At 46.7% G+C, this 20,850-nt stretch overlaps 1 protein-coding gene and 1 pseudogene across 1 annotated transcript; one reads left to right on the top strand and one right to left on the bottom strand.

Moving 5' to 3' along the window:
- The first annotated feature begins 3,454 nt into the window (after positions 1 to 3,454).
- Positions 3,455 to 7,938, top strand: LOC123442368 (wax ester synthase/diacylglycerol acyltransferase 11-like). The gene is made up of 7 exons (XM_045118385.1): positions 3,455 to 3,740; positions 3,865 to 4,476; positions 4,595 to 4,661; positions 4,746 to 4,819; positions 4,956 to 5,147; positions 5,286 to 5,429; positions 7,527 to 7,938. Exons 1-7 carry the CDS (start codon positions 3,492 to 3,494, stop codon positions 7,734 to 7,736), a joined length of 1,548 nt encoding a protein of 515 aa, XP_044974320.1. The 5' UTR covers positions 3,455 to 3,491; the 3' UTR covers positions 7,737 to 7,938.
- A 4,805-nt stretch (positions 7,939 to 12,743) lies between these two features.
- On the bottom strand, positions 12,744 to 14,121 carry LOC123439073 (annotated as a pseudogene).
- Between the last annotated feature and the right edge of the window lie 6,729 nt (positions 14,122 to 20,850).

Here is a 20,850-nt window from a genome sequence, read left to right as displayed (position 1 = left end):
TATTTTTAGCAGGGCCGGCCCTGAGGGGGGGGGGGGGGGGGGAGGGGGGGAGGGGCGGCCACCCCGGGCCCCCGAAAAGAAGGGGGGCCCACTCAACCATGTGTAAGCAGCTCTCTACAAGGATCGGCAACCACACTGGATCCTCGAGTAGCCATTAACGATCTAGAACCTGTTCGGTGGTCTCACGAAGAAGAACGAGCCTGAAGCATTATTTCTTTAGTAGCTAGACTGGGGCCCAAGGGCCGTTCCAAAAGAAAATAAAATGGTGGTGGGTCACAACAGGCTGGGACACCAGTGGTTCAGTATAGTTGGTCCTAAAAAAACTGGTTAAATATAATTAGTGATCCTTTTTTGGAAGAAAGAATTAAATACTCAGGAATAGAGCACTGTCGTTGCTCTTCTTTCCTGTAAATGTTTTATATTATTTTATACAAAGTTCATGATTTCATGGTATAAATTGACAGTTGATTGTTTTCATCAACTTTATTTAGATTTTTTTATGTATTCAACTTTGACCATAATATGTTCGTATAGTCACAATGTAATTCTTATATTGTTGAATATACATTATAAGTCACAGAAATATCTTCGCTACCGATTTACCATACCCAAATTTTAGTTCTTCATAAACCATCATGGGTGTATTTTGGCTTGATTTCATGTGCAACCTTCGACGACCAACGCTTAATTTCATAAGACAAATGATTGATCTTATGGGCGTCCTGGCTAAGACGTCCACGTTGAGAGGAGACCACACTGTGCCCACCGGTCACAATGAATGCTAGCATATCAGGATGTTAGATTTTTTTTAATATTTTATAAAGGGCAGTGCTAGGCGCCGGCGTGCCGGCCCGAGGGCTCGCGCGGTCGCGCAACAGCCGTCAGATCAGGGCCCTCTGACCGTCAGATCTGGTCGCGCCAGCCCCCACCCGCCCGCCATCCTCGCACGCGCCGCCGTCCCCTGCACGCGCCTAGCCCGCGCCGACGCCCCAGCACGCTCCGCCCGCCTCGCCTCACCTCCTCACCGCTGGCCGTCCTCCACCGTCGGTCGCCGCCGGTCGCCGCCCTCGCCGCCGGTCGCCGCCCTCGCCGCCCTCACCTATGTCGCTTTCCTGTGCGTTGCTAACCTCCATGGATGTAGCAGCGTGCGCTCATGGTTGTAACTCCTTGTAAAAAACAATACGGTTGCAACAAAAAAGAACGACACATGTAGCAAAATTGTATAATGGTTGCAGCATTTCCCATCATGGTTGCAACTCGCCCATGTCAGCGGTTGTAGCAAAAACACAATACGGTTGCAGCAACAAAAAATGACTGATGTATCAAATTTGTATAATGGTTGCAGCATTTTTTCATCATGGTTGCAACTCGTCCATGTCAACGGTTGTAGCAAAAAAACAATACTGTAGCAACAAAAAAGAATGACTGATGTATCAAATTTGTATAATGGTTGCAGCATTTTTTCATCATGGTTGCAACTCCGCCTACAAAACTCCGACGAAGTTTGGTTGCAACTCTCATGGACGTGGTTGTAACTTCTTTTATCAACGGTTGAAGCTTTTTTTATGCCGTTTGAAGCTTTTTGCACACCGCTTGTAGCTTTTTTTAATACATGCACACACAGATCAATCCATGGCAGGAGGCAGCCATGTCATCTCCCCTGTGGCTCGACCTAAGCACCGGCGATGGTGGTTTTGCAGCAGCGCCGGCGAAGGGTGCGAGGGCGTGCGGAGGTGCCTGCGGGGGAGGGGGCGACGGCGGCATGCACAGAGGAGAAGCTCGCGGCTGCGGCGCCCGCGCGCGGGAGGGGGCGACGGCGACTTGCGCAGAGGGGAAGCACACGACGGCGGCGCCTGCGCGGGGGGAGGGGGCGACGACGACCTGCGCGGGGGGAAGCACACGACGGCGGCGCTTGCGCGGGGGGAGGGGGCGACGGCGACCTGCGCGGGGGAGGGGACGCGCGCGATCCACCCAGATCGGACGAACGCGGTGCGTCCGGCCGAAACGGTTCGGCGGACTCGCCGTGTATAAACGTTTACCTTTTATAAATTACTTGACATGATATTGCTTTTTAATATGTTTATTAAATCTTTATTGATAACATTTTACTTTTATTGACATACATTAACTTTTTTTGTGCTTATATTGAAGGGATCGTGTTTTGTTTTCGCCCCGGGCCCCCAAAATCTCAGGACCGGGCCTGATTTTTAGTAGGTCACACATTAAAATTATATCGTAATGAAAATATCCATACACACATGGCACGTCCATGTGAAACTTGTGATTTTGCTTGCCGCATGAAGGACTTTTACACTGTTATGACCTTGTCAGAAAACTTTAGCAAAAAATAAACTTTTTCAGATTTTATTTAACGATCTTACACTTCTGGTAACATCAACAACCGCGGCGTTTCTTCCCTACCTTGTGCATGCGTTACTGGAAACACAAGGGGACATGGTGTTTCTTCTTTGGACAGAAACGCCATGGTGTCGCTATGACGCCATCGCATTTTCTCCGTGACACGTAAGGCGCAGTGCTGTTTAGTAGACTCGTGGCCAAGCAGAAATGTCAACCTTGCCTGGGTTGTGATGTTTAGTAGAAACGTCACGGCTCGTGGCGTTGCTGAAAAGGGTCCCTGAAATAAAATTTGAGTGAGTTCGTTTTGTGCTAAAGTTTTCAGATAGGACTTTGCATCACGAAAGGATATGCACGACGCACATCATTCAATAGGTATAGAAATGCAGGTTTTGTTGGTGCCCCCTCCTCGCAGGGCCTCTTCTTCTTCCCCTTGGCTGCCTCTCACAGCTACCGTCTCTTCTCTCAATCTCTAATGCCTCTTCTTCTTCCTCTTGGTTGCCTCTCACAGCTATCGTCTCTTCTCTCAATTTCTAATATTTCTCTTGCACTTTCTCTCAAGGACACAAATACAATGAGAAGACTCAACACACACGCACACCACCACCAAGGAGAAAACTAGCTTTGCCTTATCTCCCGGTGAAACACGAATGCTACATTTTTTCTGCTCAGCCATCTCGGCCCTCTCATTTTTTCATTGACTCGAAGTGATATTTGTACAAAGTTTGGCAGCCACGGCCATAACCTCCACTGACCAGCACTCCTATCCACTCTCTGCATACATTAACCACTAACAATTTATCCACGTCCCAAGCCATGCAACGCCTCCTGGAATCTCTCCACATCCACTTGACTGGGACTGTTAACAACTTCATAATGCACACTTTGCTACTCCAACGTCTAACCAAACTTGGCTAAATTACTCGGCCTCTAACACATGCACGAACACATGGATCATGCACACATGCATGCGTGCACCACATGTCAAGATTATTCTAACAGGTTTCAGGTAACACGGACCTTTTTCTTCTAAAAGAAAAAAAAAAAGAGTTAACACGGACCTTGCTCCCCTTATACACACACACACGCTATGGGATCGTGCAAGTAACTAACGATCGAGCAAGCCACAGCCACTGATGGAAGTAGAAATGAACGTAGCCAGTCCGCCCAGCCGTCCGCTCTCCGTCCGTGTATCGGCAGAGACGGAATGTGCTGACAATTCAGCGGCGGATGAACCCATGAGCCCTATGGGAAGAATCTTGGAGGAGACGGGTGTCTGCATCATCGTCGTGATGGGGCTCAGCACGCCGGTGAACCTGCCCGTCTTCCGCTCAGGCATCGAAACAGAGCTGATTACCCGTTACTCACGCTTCCGCAGTGTTCAAGTAATTTTATAAACTTCATTCTTTTCTAGAAATTTGATCCAACACAATCAATATAGAGTAGTTTCTAAATTTTATGCATCTCTTTATCACCTCTCTCACCCTCCAATAATACACCCATATGCAGATAATTGATGGACCCAAGAATGACAAGCCGCGGTGGGTGCAAACAACGGTGAACGTGGACGATCACATCATCGTCCCGAGGTTCGATCCTGCTGTAATGGCCACTAACCCGGAGAAGGTCGTGGAGGACTATGTAGCCATGTTGTCCACACTCCCTATGGACAGGGGACGCCCACTTTGGGAGTTCCACTTTCTCAACTTGAAGACCTCCGACGCGGCCTCCACGGTGGTGCTCCGCCTGCACCACTCCATCGGCGACGCCATGTCCATCATGTCACTCTTCATGGCTTCGTCACGTAGCATGGCTGACCCAACCAGGCTGCCGGCCATGCCACCGCCGCCCAGAAGGACCGGCGCCATCTATCAACAGCGGACCCGACCTCCATTGTCTTTGTCAAGCGATTACCTGGCGTGGGTTTGGTCATATTTTGTGTTGGGATGGCACACATTGGTGGATGTCGCATTGCTTGCTGCGACGATACTGTTCTTGAGAGATCCCCGTACGATGTTCACGCATATGCCAGATGGCAGCGGGTCTCCCCGTCGCAAGCGCTTCGTGCACCGAAGCCTTAGCCTTGACGATGTCAAGCTCATCAAGACTGTCATGAACTGCGTACCAAAGCCATTTCAACTTTATATCGATTATAACTTATAAGAGAAATAGTTCTATAGATGGATATCTTCATTTCACTCACTGGACATTTTTATCTTTCTCCTTTTCATTTTTACAGACTATCAACGATGTGTTAGTTGGTGTGACTTCAGCAGCTCTTTCACAATATTACTTTAGGAAGTCTGGTAAGTGATCTGTCTGACAACGTCTATGAATATGTGTTCTGTGGACATGTAATTTAACATTTGCTTTCTTAACTTCAATATTAGGAGATACTAACACCAAGAGAATCTGCTTGCGATCAATCCTCCCTGTCAACATAAGGCCAATCTCTAGTCGACAAGTAAGATCTTTCTTTTCCTCAAAATAAATATGAAAGAAATATCAATTAAATGCCACATAAACATCACAACGTTCCCTTTCATCACAATTTTATAGAATATTAGTTGCTTTAACTTTTTTCTTTCAACTGTGAACAGACATATGTTACTAAGGTAGATAGAGGGAATCGAGTTAGCGGCCTCATCTATCCATTTCATATAGCCTTGCACAATGATCCCCTTGAGTATGTTCGCAAGGCAAAAAGGTCTATGCATAGGAAAAAGACCTCTTTAGAAGTGAAGTTTGCACAAGTGGTTGTTGATTTTTTGGTGAAATACTTTGGCACAAAGGTATACTCCTACATATATTCATGTTCATTTGCACTTTATACGATCTTCTCAATACTGTGTAGCACAAATGCTGAAGGAGAAGCAATACACCCATTTATGCATGTTTCTAATTATGCTGCAACTTCTCAATGAAAGTAGACAGGAGCTTTTATCTTCCGCCTCTTTGCCACACGTACAAGCATACTCTTATCAAATGTTGTTGGGCCATCTGAACATATAAGGCTATGTGGGCACCCAATTTCCTTCATGGCAATCACTGCCTACGAGCAACCACAGGCAAAGGCAAGTCACATATGTAAAGTTCATCCATCCAAAATATATGCATTCTTACGTTGCTTCAAAAAAAAAGTCACATCGAGTGGTTTCAAAATCAAATTCACACTTTTCTCATGTTGTCTAATTATTAGACACAATTTACCTCTTCATTAATCCTAATTAGATTATTTGTTGTGCCAATCTGACATAAGCCTCTATTTTATTTACTTTCATATCCAAAAAAAATTACAATTGTATTTCCATTGACAAAGTTTGATTGCGCAAATAATTTGTAGATAGACGGGTCTATTCCTCACTCCATTCTTTGTTGCCTACATTTCGCTCAAATGATCTAGATTCCCCCTTTGCATGTATTAATTATCGTACAAGATTGTTATTTCTTTAAAACAACATTGACTTAAAAAGGAGAATGTACTATCGTAATTCATAGTAAGCCACTAGAGAATCTGTAGTGCACAGATATAGGGCTCTCACTTAATAAATCTGAACTAATGTACTTATTTGATATAAACATTTACACCTGCCAAGCTGAATCAAGTATATTATCATTATTATTTTTCAACAATTCACTATTTTGGAGAAATTAAGGCAATTTGGCTCTCGAGCACGACGGTGCTCAACATTTAAAAAAAAGGTATTTAGAAGCTTCAAGAACCTATAAGTTTTGTAAAGAATACATAAAGATGTTTTCTATGTATTTTTTTAATATTAAGTAATACCTTGATTGTGTGTCACACAAAAAGGAAAATAGGTGGCTAAAAAAATTAACCACATTCTGATCCTTGTATTTGTCTTTTTTTGTGTACACAATGCATGATAAAAATCCATATACACGTCTATATGATTTACAATTGTTTTTAGAAAAGAATATATGTTGTAAACATGATGGTTGAGACTATTTTTGTTTTCTTTTTATGGATACTAGTCACAGTTGTTGGCGCATGCCCCTACTATTTTCAATGCTCCATGTATTTGCGGAGTGTATAGTGGGTGCACACTAGTGTGTTCGTGCCTTCGTTGTTGGTTCTCATTTGTAGTTCGCATCCTCACTCGAAGAGGTAAACTATTGTGTCTTCATTAAAAAAGATAGGACAAGAAGCCCTACACATGAAAATACATTATACTATCTTTTTCTTTTGAAACTTTGAGAGGGGTGGCTCCCACCTGAATTTATATTTCAGAAGAGAGATTTATAGAGTCACGTTGTCCGCGTGGAGAGGTAATTATCGAGTAGACTGACATGAACCTTATGTTTCATGTTTGTAAGGCTATGTGACCAATTCATTAAGTCACCAATGATGTTTGTTGTTGTGGCCGCTATGTCAAGGTCAGTGTTATGAGACACTTCCAAATTACAAGCACGCGTGGTCTTCTAGAGGGCAAGGAGTAGGATAAAGGATAAATTGAAGTGCCAGCGATCACAGTAGAGTAAGCCAAATATGATCGAGATGCCTCAAGGTGGGATAAAGATTTGGTTAGGCGCTGCACTCTCATGCGAGAAGAAAATGCGAAGAATATAAACTATATGATCTTCAGTGGCACTCGATCAATGCGTTAAGTTCTGGAATTTGGCTATGTAGATATGGCAATAACCTGTGAGAGAGATATAAGAGAATCAAACTCATCGATATCAAGCGAGGTTATTCAGTTGGTTAAGCCAAGTTTGATCCCATCCTGCAAAAACAAGGCATTTTAATGGAGGTGCTGAGTAAAAAGTGTTGCCAATGCAGTGGCTAATGGATCATAGAGTATCCATCTATCAAGCGAGAAGATGATGGAGGAGCCATTGCCAAGTTGGCATGGGAGATGAGATGCAAGCTATGTAGGCATGTTATCTTCTTCAACTTTACCTTGTGTTTAGTTTGAAATGACGCATGTACATGTAAGGGTGGGTGTTTGAGTCTGGGGTTTACCTAAAATGGTTATTAAGAAAATCTCAAGAAAAATGTCATAGATATGCATCCTGTTGTAAAATAAGCACCTTAACATTGCCATCCAAAAATATTATCAAACATGTATGTTGCAAAAGCATATTAAAAATGCATCCCTTAAAACTGTATGCTTAATCCATTTTTGATATAATTTTCTGGAACTTTTGTGTAGGCACTGATCATGCACTTCCTAAACTACGGTAGCACTATCAGAGTAACTCTGGCAGTTGATGACGCGCAATTCCAAGATTGTCATAAGCTTTTAGATGATTTTGTTGAATCCATCAGGCTCATTAAGGATGCGGCCGGTCTCAAGACATTAACAACATCAATCGAGCATGACCGAGTAATGAATAGTTGGATGGGTGTGCCATGTCAATAGCACACATATATTAATTGGATTAGTAAACGTATACACAACTCTGTGTAAAATTATCATTTGTGGACTATTAGTTGTGTGTGTGTTATGCATGTATTTCAGTGTGTTGTTTATGTCTATCACTATAGGATTTGTGTTCAAGATTTCTCTTGCTACAACATAATTGGGTGTCACATTCGGCTTCTCATGCATAGAAAGTCAAAAGCTAGGTTTTCTCTTAGCTTGTATTGTTAACTTTTTCTGGATTTCTCAAGGGAAGTCAATGGCTCAATCATGATAAACCATATGTTGAATTTTGTGTGAATCCACTCGCATACATTTACCACAAAACAAACCTATTTTTCGCAAAAAAGGAGATGAAACCCTTAGCCTCTGCATAAAAAATCCATGCAACCTTCTTTATTAAATTATTCAACAGAGGTCTCAACCTTCTTTATAAAATTATTCAACAGAGGTCTTGCAAAATCATACATCAAACAATCTGAAACCACAGTGCCACAACTACAAAACTTGACAATGGAGGATGCCATCATAATGCCCCAACTAGAGCTAGGGGCATCACCGGACGACCCATATATATGGTGTACCCTGAGTACACATTCGGTCCAGCAGAACAAAGTGTGCACATGCTCCAGAAGCCACCACCACCATCGACCTATCGAATCATTTTCTGAACAGAGATCTTTAAGATCCTTACTATGCCAGCCGTCAACAACGCACGACAACAAACAACGCCACCACCATGCGTTCGCCAATCATAACGTGTCCGTGCACGAGACTCCATTTTCCGTGCATACCCTTATTTTGATGGTTATTTTGCAGATCGAGGCATTATGCAGGGTCTCCTAGAGATGCGCTTATACCATTCACCCATTGCACGGCTGCTTCATTGGGCTTGTAAATGTCACCTAGCCTGCTCAACTTTCCCCATCTTTTCTTCCTTCACATGTAAGCAGCGCGCATGGCTCATCCTACTACTCTCTACAAGCAGTAGGTTGGTGCTGGGTGGACTGTTGTGGCTCACGTGGATGATGGGCAGCTGTCCATTGTGGTGCATTGCCCATGGCCTTAGAGCATCTATCGCAAACCCCCGTATAATACCCCGACCCGTAATATTACCGTCAAAATATGGGTTGAGGCGAAAAACGTTGTCAGACCAGACCCCGTAAATGCGTCCGACCCGTAATTTTTTTTACAGAGCGCGACAATAGTTCGCCCTCAACCTTCAGATTCACGGGGTGGGAGGTCGACCCGAGCTCGCCCCCATATCCGCAACGAGATTTGGCGCGAGGGAAATTTCCGCGCGGCCCTTCCCCGCTCCCCCTCCTCGGCAGCCATTGCCCCGCCACCACGCGGTCCGGACCATCTTCCCCGCCATTCTTCGCCACCATGGAAGCCTCCCAGCTGTCTCACGTCAACGTGGAGGTTGCGCAAACGCAATCCCATCTGGCGGATCTCGTCGCTGGCCATGTTGCGCCCGTCGTCGCCCAAGGCACCAACGTGCCTGCCCGCAAGCGACAAGGGAATGTTGTCGTGCAAGGCGGCAATCCGTCTGGCCCCGCCGAAAAGGAACGTGCGTCGGGCGCCGCTGCTGCAGCACGATCTGCTCAGCCGCCGACGGAGAAGATGAGGAAGGTTTCGGGCGTGAAGAGGAAGAAGGTTCCTACGAAAAGGCCTTCGTCCAGTCCCTCCGCCCCAGCGAGATGTTCCCCGATACTGCCTTTCAATAGTGATGCTTCAACCACATGTGAGGTGTTCGATGAAATGGCCGGAAGGTATGCATCTTCCCTCCTTTATTCTTTCTTCGCTTTTTCGCCATTATGGTAGCTCGTGATGTGATGCCACTCAATGTGACGGTGGTTGGAACAATGATGCTGCCGAGTTTGTGAACTTCTTGGACACCAACGCCGTTGACATCGATCAAGCCCCGATCGCTAGTTTCGATTACAATGAATTGGAGGGTGGCTTGGATGACCACAGTGGTGAAGATGAAGTGGAGGAGGTAGATAAGGGGACATATCAGCAATCGCAAGCAAAAAAAGCATGATATCAAAGAACTACGCAGTCTTGGAAGATCAAATCTTGATCAAGGTTTGGAGTACGGTGTTTGTGGATGCTTGCATGGGTGTGGGTCAAACCGTCAAGAGGTATTGGCAAAGAATTGAAGATGAATAATTCCAACTCATGGCCAAGTATCCTAATAGGACAACACGGACCCTTCGGTCACTCTAAGGTCGTTGGGACGTGATCAAGCCGATTTGTAGCCGTTGGGCAGCTTGCTTAGAACAAGTTCGCAATGCTCATCCAAGTGGAATCGTGGAATCCAACTATGTGAGTTCGTTTTCACGTCCCAAAGTTCTACACACCATTTGCATCATGCGAAATGGTTGCATCATTTGACTTTGTTTTAATTATGTAGGAAAAAATTGCCCAACACCGGTACAAAGACATGGAAGCTTCCGAAGGAAAATTTTGAAACTAGAGCATTGTTGTGAAATGCTCAAAGATTGTGACAAGTGGAAGTTGATTGACAGAGAATCCCCACCAAAGAGAGGTTCACTTACGGACATGAATGAAGATGAAGATGATGATGGCCCAATAAACTTGAAGTAGGACGATGGTGACAAAAAGAAAAAGGAGAAGATCAAAAGGGAACACGAAACATCCAGCTTGCGGGATAAGATAGATGCCATGATGCAATCAAATGAGGTGATGCTAGCGAAGTCTTTGGAGGCAAAGATAGAGTTGGACGAGAAGGAGTCACGCGAGAAGCAGGATAGTGGAAATTTCTCAAGGACGTTGAGGAGAGAAGAGCACGTGCCGCTGAGAACAAGGCCATGGCCAACCTTCTTGCCGAAGAGAATATGATCATGACTTTGAACCGCAATGACATGGACGACATCAACAAAGAATGGCATGATATGACAAGGAGAGAAATCTTGAAGAGGAGGATGCTTGTGTTTTACAATGGCGAGATGTTTTCTAATCGGGAATCGGAACCAATATCGTTGATGATTTCAATGCTAGAGTTGGAAAAAGTGTCAGTGATGGATTCGGGTCGGTGATGATCTCGATGATGCAGAGTGAAGAGCGACCAGGATGCATGAAGTCATTTTGCATTTATCTTTTAAAACTATGCTTTCAATTTGCAAGCGAACTATGTTTTATTGTTTGAATTGGAACTCATTCGTTGGAATCGGTGTCAAATTCGCTTATTGGGAGGTTTTTCGGTTTGCGGGTGGACACGGCGGCGCCCGAGAAGACCTTGCATAGCCGACCCGTAAAAAAACATCTTCTGTGAATACCCTTTTTACATGTCTGTTTTGCGTGGTCTGACTCTGTCCGCGCCCGCGCTGGCCCGTAAAACCCTTTTTCCGCTAACAGTAAACGACTTTTGCGGGTTGGCTTTATACGGGGTCTCATAGAGACGCTCTTAGCTCCTCGTCACCGCTAGAGTGGTCGATGGCAAAGGTCACGAGGCACGAGGACGATGGTGGTTAGAGCATGTACAGCCGGACTGGACCCGGCCCCCTGTATGTCTACGGACGTGCCCAAGCATGCATGCACACGTATCCAAACGACATCCATATTTCACTCCATGCATCCACAAATCTGATATTCGGACTCTCAAATTCATGCAAAACTATGCACATCGATCACACAAACTAATGTTACACGTAAATAACAAATATCACATGTAACGAGAGCTTACTGCAATAATCCCTTGTTATATTGAAGTAGTCGTGTGCCTCCACTTCGTCCATAATGCGCAAAAATAATGATTTCCGCATACGAAAACGACAAAGAAATCATGAATCATCCAAAAAAGTTAGGTTCGAAGTAAAGTAATCCTTCTACAGTAGCTTTGCTCCGGATACCCTATCCCGATTGATCACTCATCTCCCTTTGATTGAGACCTCCAAATGGAGAATATGCTCCATTTCCCGTCCACTCTTGCATGCTCATGAGCACATCTAAAATCAATTGATCAAACTTCCTTGGTCCATACTCCTCTCCGGACGAAGCATTGGAATCCATCGTTTCCCCTCAAAATTTGACCCAAAATTCGGCCAGACATTGTGTCGAACACATACAGCGCAAGGCAGAGTCAAAGAGTTGCAGAACATACCGTGGTGTCTTCCAGGTTGGTAACAGCGTCCTCCGCACCAAGGACGGGACAACAATCTCCTCTAACAAAGCAAATGGGACACGGGCTACGAATGATAGCGAAGTTGCAAGACGGACGGCGCAAGGAGGAAGAGGAGAGGAAAACAATAAATGGATCCGTCTATTCTGCGGGGTGGATTTAGTGCAATTCGTGGTGGGGTTAGGATGTCGGGTTCAACATGGCGGGCATGTCCGGCACACCCAGGCTCCCTCGTATCTGCCCCATACTTGGGCTGGATATGAGGGGTGCCGGTCAGCCTAGTCGTTTGAGGCCCGTTTGAGGGGTCTGGTTGGGTTCCGTTTTCATGACCGGTTAGTGATCGGACGGTCTATGTGGGTGTTTGCGATGGATACGAAGGGTCTGGCTGTGGCTATAGATGCTCTTAGGTTCTCTCTTTGGGTCGTGAGGACCTCGAAGATAAAGGAGTAAGTTCTTTTTAGTGTTACTAGTAAATGTACCCGTACGTTGCTACGGGTGACGATGTAATTAAACGAATCGAACAAATGATGAAGTTAAATGGATGAATTAGAATGCATGAATAGTATCATGAGGTGACACTAAGACCTGCAAATTTTATTCAACGGGAGAAAAAAACATTGCTCACCCCTAACCAATATATAAGTGTAGCTCAAGACCCATTTCCTAGGTCCACATTTTTCTATTTGAACACGAAAACCGTGTTGTCACTTATTATTATCCTCTTTTCGATCCTTGCCAATGGTGGCTACCGTGTTCACCTGAACATGGTGAGTCTCAAGGCGATGAAGTCGACCATGACCATACACATGTCACTGAGTCACGCTAATGCAAGAAATAAAACTTTGAAAAACAATACCATCGAGCTAGAAGTGAGGCCCACCCTTCGCAGTTATCTCCTGCTTGAATGGAATGTAGGTATTAAAGAGTCAGCTGTTGATTGTGATGAGAACCTTTCTTGAGTTAAAATGGGGGACATCATTTACCAGGTGATAAACCGGGTACAGATCCATAATGTTGAAAGTATGTTCTTAGTCGAAACCAAAATGAGGAAATGAACAAAAATACCTCATCCCTGTCAAAGTTATCTCCACTATGCGGATCAAAGAGCACATCTCGTGAGGCAAGTTCAAAGCATATGCATGCAAAGGACCACAGGTCGACAAATGTAGAATACTTGGATCCCAGAAGGACCTCAGGACACCTGTATTGCCTTGTTTGGATATCACTTGTGAACTGTTTGTACGTCCAACATGCATTTCTGAAGTCAACCAGCTTGCAGCCTAGTTCAGCTTCATCGCCATCTTATTCCTAGTCCCTTTGTTGCCCCGCCTATGCCCTCCTCCTCTCTTCCTGTCCCCATCCTGGCTAGGACTGCCCTCATTTGATGTACTCAGATCTCCCTTATCATCTGATTCGTCTATGTCGGCGAATGCCACTGCCCCATTGCCTTCTGAAGTTGAAGCAACTACATGTTTGGCTTTCTTCCGTATCTTCTTCTGTTGGTTCCTGGTGACGCCACTACTCGTTGATGGTCGAGCAGGAGCCCTTGGAGGTGGCTCGATGTCCCTTGCAGCAGGCGGCACCAGTGGCACACCTGACTTCCGGGGATCGTTTGAGGGGTCAATAGTGGACACAAGGAATATGTTTTCGGGCTTCAGGTCAGTGTGGATAATGGAAAGCTCGCGGTGGAGGTAGTCAAGGCCAATGGCAAGCGGCGTAAAACATCAAAATATCTCGTGTAGTGCGATAGGATTGACGGATAAAACAGTAATAATGAGAAATTGATTTAGCAGTTCTGCATATGAGCTCTGGGACAAAATAGCGAACAGTTGGTGGGCAGGTAGACAGCTGCATCCAAATCAATATTTTTTTCCTACATATCCTCGTCGCGAATCCTAGAGGCAGCGGGCTGATTTTAACAGGGGGTTTCACGGCGAGGTGAGGGGGTGGTGAGCACGTACGGAGTGGGCGGTGTCCCAGGCGAGCCAGACGGTGGAGAAGTGGCCCCAACCGAGTTTGGACTGCATGACATAGGTGCCCTGCTTGAAGTTGTCCCCGGGGCGGACGACGTGGTAGCCGCCGCGGCCGTAGTTCTCTGTGCCATCGTCCTCAGAGGTGTAGACGTTGTTGTCCACGTCCCCGTCCCCGTCAGCGGCGGCCGCCGCCTTCGCCTCCTCCTCCGTGCGGTGCCGGCTCTCCGCCTCCTCCGCCCAGCGGCTCGCCCGCCGGAGCCTCGGCCATCGCGCGGGGGAGGCCCGGATCTGGGGTGGTGGCTTGCGGGGACGGAGGTGAGCATTGGAGGAGTTGGGGCCGGCGGCGCACGACGCCGTGGCAGGGGGTGGTGGCGTGCTGGCGCTGGAGATGGGAGGTAAGGTCGTGGGTGGTCTGGTGTGTTTTTTCTCCCGCACATACCGATTCAGCTTCACTTATCAATTGGATTGTTGGTTAATTTTAGAAAACACCAAAGACTTTTTTTTAAATCACCGCGGTGGGTTTTCTGACGGAAACGATAACCTCTTTATATATATATATATATATATATATATATATATATATATATATATATATATATATACACACACACACACACTAGTACAAATGCCCGTGCGTTGCACCGGATGAAAAAAGGAACACTATGTGCTTCATGTGTCATTGTGCATCATTTTTTATATCCACTTTTACTAAATGTTGATGATAAGGTTAAACGCGCAAATTTTCTTCTTTTTAATAAAAGTTAACATTTTCATTGAAATTGGAACACTTTTTTAAGAATAGTTACATTTTTTAAAAAATGGAACATTTCTCTAGAAAGAACGATTTTATTTTTGTCGTACATTTCAAAATGGAAATATTTTTTAATCTAGCAAGCACATCAATTGATTTTGTAACACAATACTTCCATCTATCTAAACAAACCCTTGTTTTCTCAAAGATGACTCAGTTATTATATGAGCACATAGATCACAGTTGGTCAATGTATAGTCTCCAAAAAAATCAAATAATTTAAGAATATATTGAATACAAAAGTACACATAATAAATGAAATAAATATCTTGTGGTAAATAATCATATTTCTGAACAACTTTGATCTCTTTATTTGAAACTGGTTCCTTAACATCATGTAATGGTAAAAAAATGAGATAACGTCGAGCTAGATGGGATGGAGGTGATGGCAATGGATCACGATCTATCTGATTATCTTATTCTGGCACACTCGATTCAAAACATTCCGAATTTAGAGAACATGCCAACATAGTTGGTAACATTGATTTTGGCTCCACAACACCTGAATCAGATTTCTTTTTCTTTCTCTGAAGGTCGGTTATCCAAATCCTCTACAATGTTCAGTTCAACAATGTCGTCTATTTCCCACAGTAACAATATAATTATAAGTAGCCCAAACAGATTCTCAACTATATATATTGCTAATCGCCCTTCACATATTTAAGTCCTTCCAATTCATGTGTGTACCAGTAATACCCTGTGCACTTCAACCATAACAGAAACACAAATTTCTAAAATACATATGCCACCTGATACCTGTATAAAAATTATGCAATTTGCATATTGAAAACTTACGGTGTTTACGTTGGTATCATCGAGTGTTACTGGTGGCATGTCCGAGGGTTGAACCTCCTTGGCCTCCATCTGAGTTCTATCAGACTCCTTCAGCACCTGAATGCGCACACACAACAAACATCATAACTAATTATCCTACATTTGAACAACAAAATTATAGTTTGCACGGAATTCTATCCTTCGATGCCAAATTCAGAACCAGCATGTCCACAACAATATAATACAAAAAATATGATGGAGGCAAGACACCAAAATAGTCAAATAAATAGGTAGAAGTTCAGTTGAACTACTCCTATTTAAAATTATAGTTGTTTAAAACTGGTACTAAAAAGTTCAGTGTCTAAGAGTCAGGCTACCTAGTTGATAATAGTAAGTATTACAATGAAATGTTGAGATGACCTTTGAACAGTATTTAGAAATTGCACAGGAAAGAATTAACATTCGATTGCTACTTCCAGAATTATCTTTGCTTCTGGATGTGAGAATATTATAACAACAGTGTAGCATTGGGGAACTTGTGTGTGATAGACTATTTTGTTTATGGTTCAGTTTAGCCGCTTGATAAAAACAACCCCAAATCAGTATTGCTCGAGCAGCTTGAACGACGTACATTGGCTACATGGATGGACATAATTCTAGGTCAACTTATGCATATTGCTTGACTTCTCAATCTGGTTTATTATTATTTTCTATCGATTTGATCACCTGTGGTCTAGCTTCTATTTTTAATCCATGAGTTGTACTATTTCAGGCATTGAATTGTTCAGAGATTATAAAGACCATATACGGAAGATCATACATAATTTGTAATTTAATGCCAGATTATCGACCATATACTAAAGAATATATAGATTTAATATGTACTACTTGATGAAAGATGCAAAATACTTGATCAAGACCACCTTCAGGCAATACGGTACAGGAAAAACTTTGTTATACAACAGGGATCTTGCAAGTCAAGGACTGGAAGGTTTCATCACTTATGAAATAAGTGGTCTGACACACTTTGTAAGCTGTATATATCATTGCACGCACTTAAAGTTGATTTCAGCTCGATCTTTTCAGAATGACAAAATGATCTTTCATTCATTCAGTTCAGAAAATTCAGAGCACTTGCGTTTGGTTCATGGCTTCAGAGTTATTTGGCCTAGCTACAGAGGAAACTAACAAACGGTAAGGGTAAAACACACGGACGATGCCGCCATGCACGGGCACGAACGAGCGAACAGCAGCGGAAGAAGCAGGGACGCGCACAAAAGCACGAGTAGCAACAAAAGCTGCGCACAATCTTGCCAGCGATACAGGGGACAGAAAAATTAATCAATCACGGGATACATACCTTTGGTGTAGCCGTGGCAGGCAACATTGGAGTGTTGGATGGTTGTTCTTGTACCTCCGGCGAACTCGACACTTCTTCCTCCAGTGAACCCGCTGGATGCCTCTCTCTCCCTCCGTTTGAGCGGCAACTGCTGAGAGTGATTGGGGGAGGGGAGTGAGTGAGGGAGGAAGAAGGGGGTGAGGAGGAGATGAGCGTGATGGGAGAGCACACCACTGGCTGCCCCGCCGCAGTTCGAGCCGCCGCCGCCGCACTTTGCCGCCCCGCGCGCCTGCGCCGCCGCGCGCCTGCGCTGTTGCACGCCGCCGCCTCCTGTCTAGCCGCCCCAGCGCATGGTGCGCTGTGCCCGCCGCCAGATCCGGCCCGGCTCGCCATGGATCCGGCCGCCCAACGCGCCCCTTGGCCTCGCCTCCACCTCTGACCACCGCCGCGATGCTCGCCGGCGCCGGAGCCGCCGTCGACGGACCGACCTCCTCCTCAACCAGATCGGGACCGGACCGTGAGCCCTGGACCGGTGGAGGACAGGGGCTTTTTTGAAAAGGCGAAACATTTTTTTCCACTTAATGGAGGACCGCGGGTTGATTTTGAAATAACAGGGGGACGTTTTTGCAAAACCTCTAGACGGGCGACAGAAGCAGTAGCTGCTTTATTATTAGGATTAGGAAGAGATTAGGGAGAGAATTATGTTAATCCTTGCTTTTCTTAATTACCAAGGCAATTACTTTTGGCATGTCGGTTGCTCATGTCCCTTCGTACAAACACCCCTTGGAGGCACCCTTTGTAATTCTATGTAAGACATCATCATCAATGAAAATGATACAGTTTGAATCATTTTGTTGTCTTTATCGTTTGTTTCTCGATTCCATTCAACACGTTATCAACACTGCTTCCCGACCAGAGCGATTCCATCGGCGCAGTGGTTCCTGGCTATTGCATCGCCCCCTCAGCCTGACGGAAAGGCCAGACGAAATAGAAATCGGCATGAAGGAGGTAGCAACTCCGGCGGTCCTGATCTCCTGTGACCCTTGATTCCACGGGTTTGGCCTCGAGAAAGATAAAAATCAAACAGAAGATCAAGCAGTCATGCTCATACAAAAATCTTGATCTAATGGCTACAAGAACAAGGTGCTACCTTCCGATTTTCGATTCTGTAAGCACAAATGCCTCAAAAGTTAATACTTTGACATACCTGGCTATGCACACATCAGTTGGAGAACGCCAACGCACGGAGAGTCAGCCATTGGCTACATCTCCAACAACGGCTCTCCTCAGCCTCCAGAAACAACCGGAGCGTAGCCGCTGCGTCCGCATCCTCAACGTCCAGCGACGGACGAGAGCGGCGATGACTGGCACGCGGCGTGGAGTCCCCAGCATTTCTATTGTGGCGCAGCCACATTGCACTCGGCGGTCACAACGACAGGGACTCGCGGCGCCTACCGCCTGAAGGCCGCACCGAGGCCTCACCCTCGGGACGCCCGCGCCCATGAAGGATAATCCCCTTGCCAACTTTGATTCAAACCTTAGCTGAATAAGCGAGCCGTCAGCGTGCACTTGTACACGTACGGTTCAGTGCAGTTTTCTTTCTTCACATAAGTTAGTTAGTGGCTTTAGAATCGCCGGCAAGACCGCTTCATGGGATGGCATGAAAGTCGCGGGATTGACGGCGTCGTAGTTCCCTCCGCAAGCATAGCATCGTGGGATGGCACGATCAGTAGGCTGGGCTGCGCGGGTGTGGGTTTTTCCCCTATGTAATCGGCAGGAGAGTTGGTTCTCTGATAGCCTGAATAACAGAACAACCGAAAACGCTGCAAGTTTGTTCAGCAGCTCCAAAACCCTCGTCTCTCTCCTTTCGCTCTATCGGGCTGTTGATTCCTCTCTGTCGATCGCGTTTCAGCCAGGTTTTGCAACAACAAGTGGCATCAGAGCCTTGGGGTTTATCTATCGATCCCAGGTACCGACAGTGTCTGATCTGTCAGAGCGATGGACGGAAGTGGTGACGAGAAATCACAGGCGCAACTGAAGGAGGATCAGGGATCGGTTGCGTCGGCGGAGAAGATCCTGGCGCGTCTCACCACTGATGAGACGTCGGGGGTGCGAGTCGTGGAGCGCGTCGTACACAGCAGGGGCGGCGGTGGCGGCCCGCCGATGATGTTGACACGCACGAACTACACCGACTGGGCCATGATCACCAAGCTACAGCTCCAAGCTGACGAGCTATGGCGCGTGGTGGAGACAGGGCAAGGATCGGAGCGCGATGACAGGCGTGCCATGATCGCCCTTCTAAAGGGCGTGCCGGCGGAGCTCATGCGCATACTCGGGGTGAAGTCCACGGCCAAGGAGGCGTGGGACACCCTGAAGACGATGCAGGTCGGGGTGGAGCGCGTCCGCGAGGCGAAGGCGCAGGCCCGACGCTCGGAGTATGAGGCGCTCCGGTACAAGGACGACGAGGGGATCAAGTCCTACGTCATGAGGTTGAGGACCATTATCGACGAACTGTCGGCGCTCGGAGATCCCGTGGATGAGCACAAGGCCGTCCTCAAAGTTCTCCGGACGGTGCCGAGGCCATATCGAGAGATGGCGGTGGCAACAGAGTCTCTGGTGGACACGAAGTTGCTGTCCCTCGAGGAGCTCTGCGGCCGACTGCTGGTCGTGGAAGAACGCGATCGTGAGGAGGTGCTGGCACCAGGGGCTCAGCTACTCTTCACGGCCGACGAGTGGCGCGCCCGCGACAAGCTGGCAGATCAAGGAGGCGGCTCCTACAACCCAGGTGACAAACGCGGTCGCGGCAACGGCAAGCCCGAAACACTCAAGGAGGGGGTGGCCGTGGCTAGGGCGGTGGTCGCGGGAACGGTGGATCCGCTCAACCCAGGCGCAAAGGGAATTGTCGGTACTGCGGTATCCCGGGGCACTGGGTGAAGGAGTGCCGCAAGAAAAGAAAGGGAGCAGCGGGAACGGCAGGATCAACAGGCAAACGTTGCCCAGGTAGAGATCGAACAACCTGCCCTGTTGCTCGCTGCGTGTGCAGCAGAAGATGCAGTTCAGACAGACATGAGTGAGGTCGTTGAGGACACACTGCAGGGAGGTGGTGAGCAAGTGTTTCTCAATGAGGAGCGCGTCGTGCCCATGGCCACAAACGACGACAGATGGTACCTCGACACCAGAGCAAGCAATCACATGACTGGCTGCCGTGGACTGCTGACAGAGGTAGACGAAACAGTGCGCGGGAAAGTTTGGTTCGGCGACGGCTCCATGGTTCAGATTGCGGGGCGCGGCGCAGTCTTGTTCTCGTGCCGCAGTGGGGAGCACCGCGCACTCTCTGATGTCTATTACATCCCGCAGCTGCGAACCAACATTGTGAGCCTCGGGCAACTAGACGAGCATGGCTGCAAATCCGTGATCCGCAACGGGGAGTTGTGTCTCTATGATAGACAGGAGCTCCTCCTGGCACGGGTGCGGCGGACGAGCAACTGGCTTTACGTCGTGGCTCTGAACTTGGCCGCCCTAGTGTGTCTCCTCTCGGCTGCTACGGATGAGGGATGGAGGTGGCATGCCCGCTTTGGGCACCTGCACTTCCGTGCCCTGCACGATCTCGGAGCAAAGGACATGGTTCGCGGGATGCCGAAGCTCACTCATACAGAGCAATTCTGCGAGGGGTGCATGATCGGCAAGATGCATCACGCCCCATTCCCGCGAGCGACGACGTACCGTGCTGAGAAGCCGCTCGACCTTGCCCACGGTGATCTCTGCGGACCGATCACGCCGGCAACAGCAAGCGGGAACAGATACTTCCTGCTGATCGTCGACGACTACAACAGGTACATGTGGCTCGAGGTGCTAAAAAGCAAAGACCAAGCCTTTCGTTTCTTCAAGAAGATCAAAGCCCACGCCGAGATGCAGGGAAATGTGAAGCTGCGAGCTTTTCGTACCGACAGAGGGGGTGAGTTCCTGTCAACTGAATTTAACACTTACTGCAATGAGCTTGGGATTCATAGAAACACGACAGCGCCCTATTCCCCACAGCAGAATGGGGTTGTGGAGAGGAGGAACCAGTCAGT

The sequence above is a fragment of the Hordeum vulgare genome, chromosome 3H, assembly GCF_904849725.1.
Source record: "Hordeum vulgare subsp. vulgare chromosome 3H, MorexV3_pseudomolecules_assembly, whole genome shotgun sequence".
NCBI classification, from domain to species: Eukaryota; Viridiplantae; Streptophyta; class Magnoliopsida; order Poales; family Poaceae; genus Hordeum; species Hordeum vulgare.
Note: the sequence above shows the minus strand (reverse complement) of the source record. Positions and strands in the feature narration are given on the sequence as shown.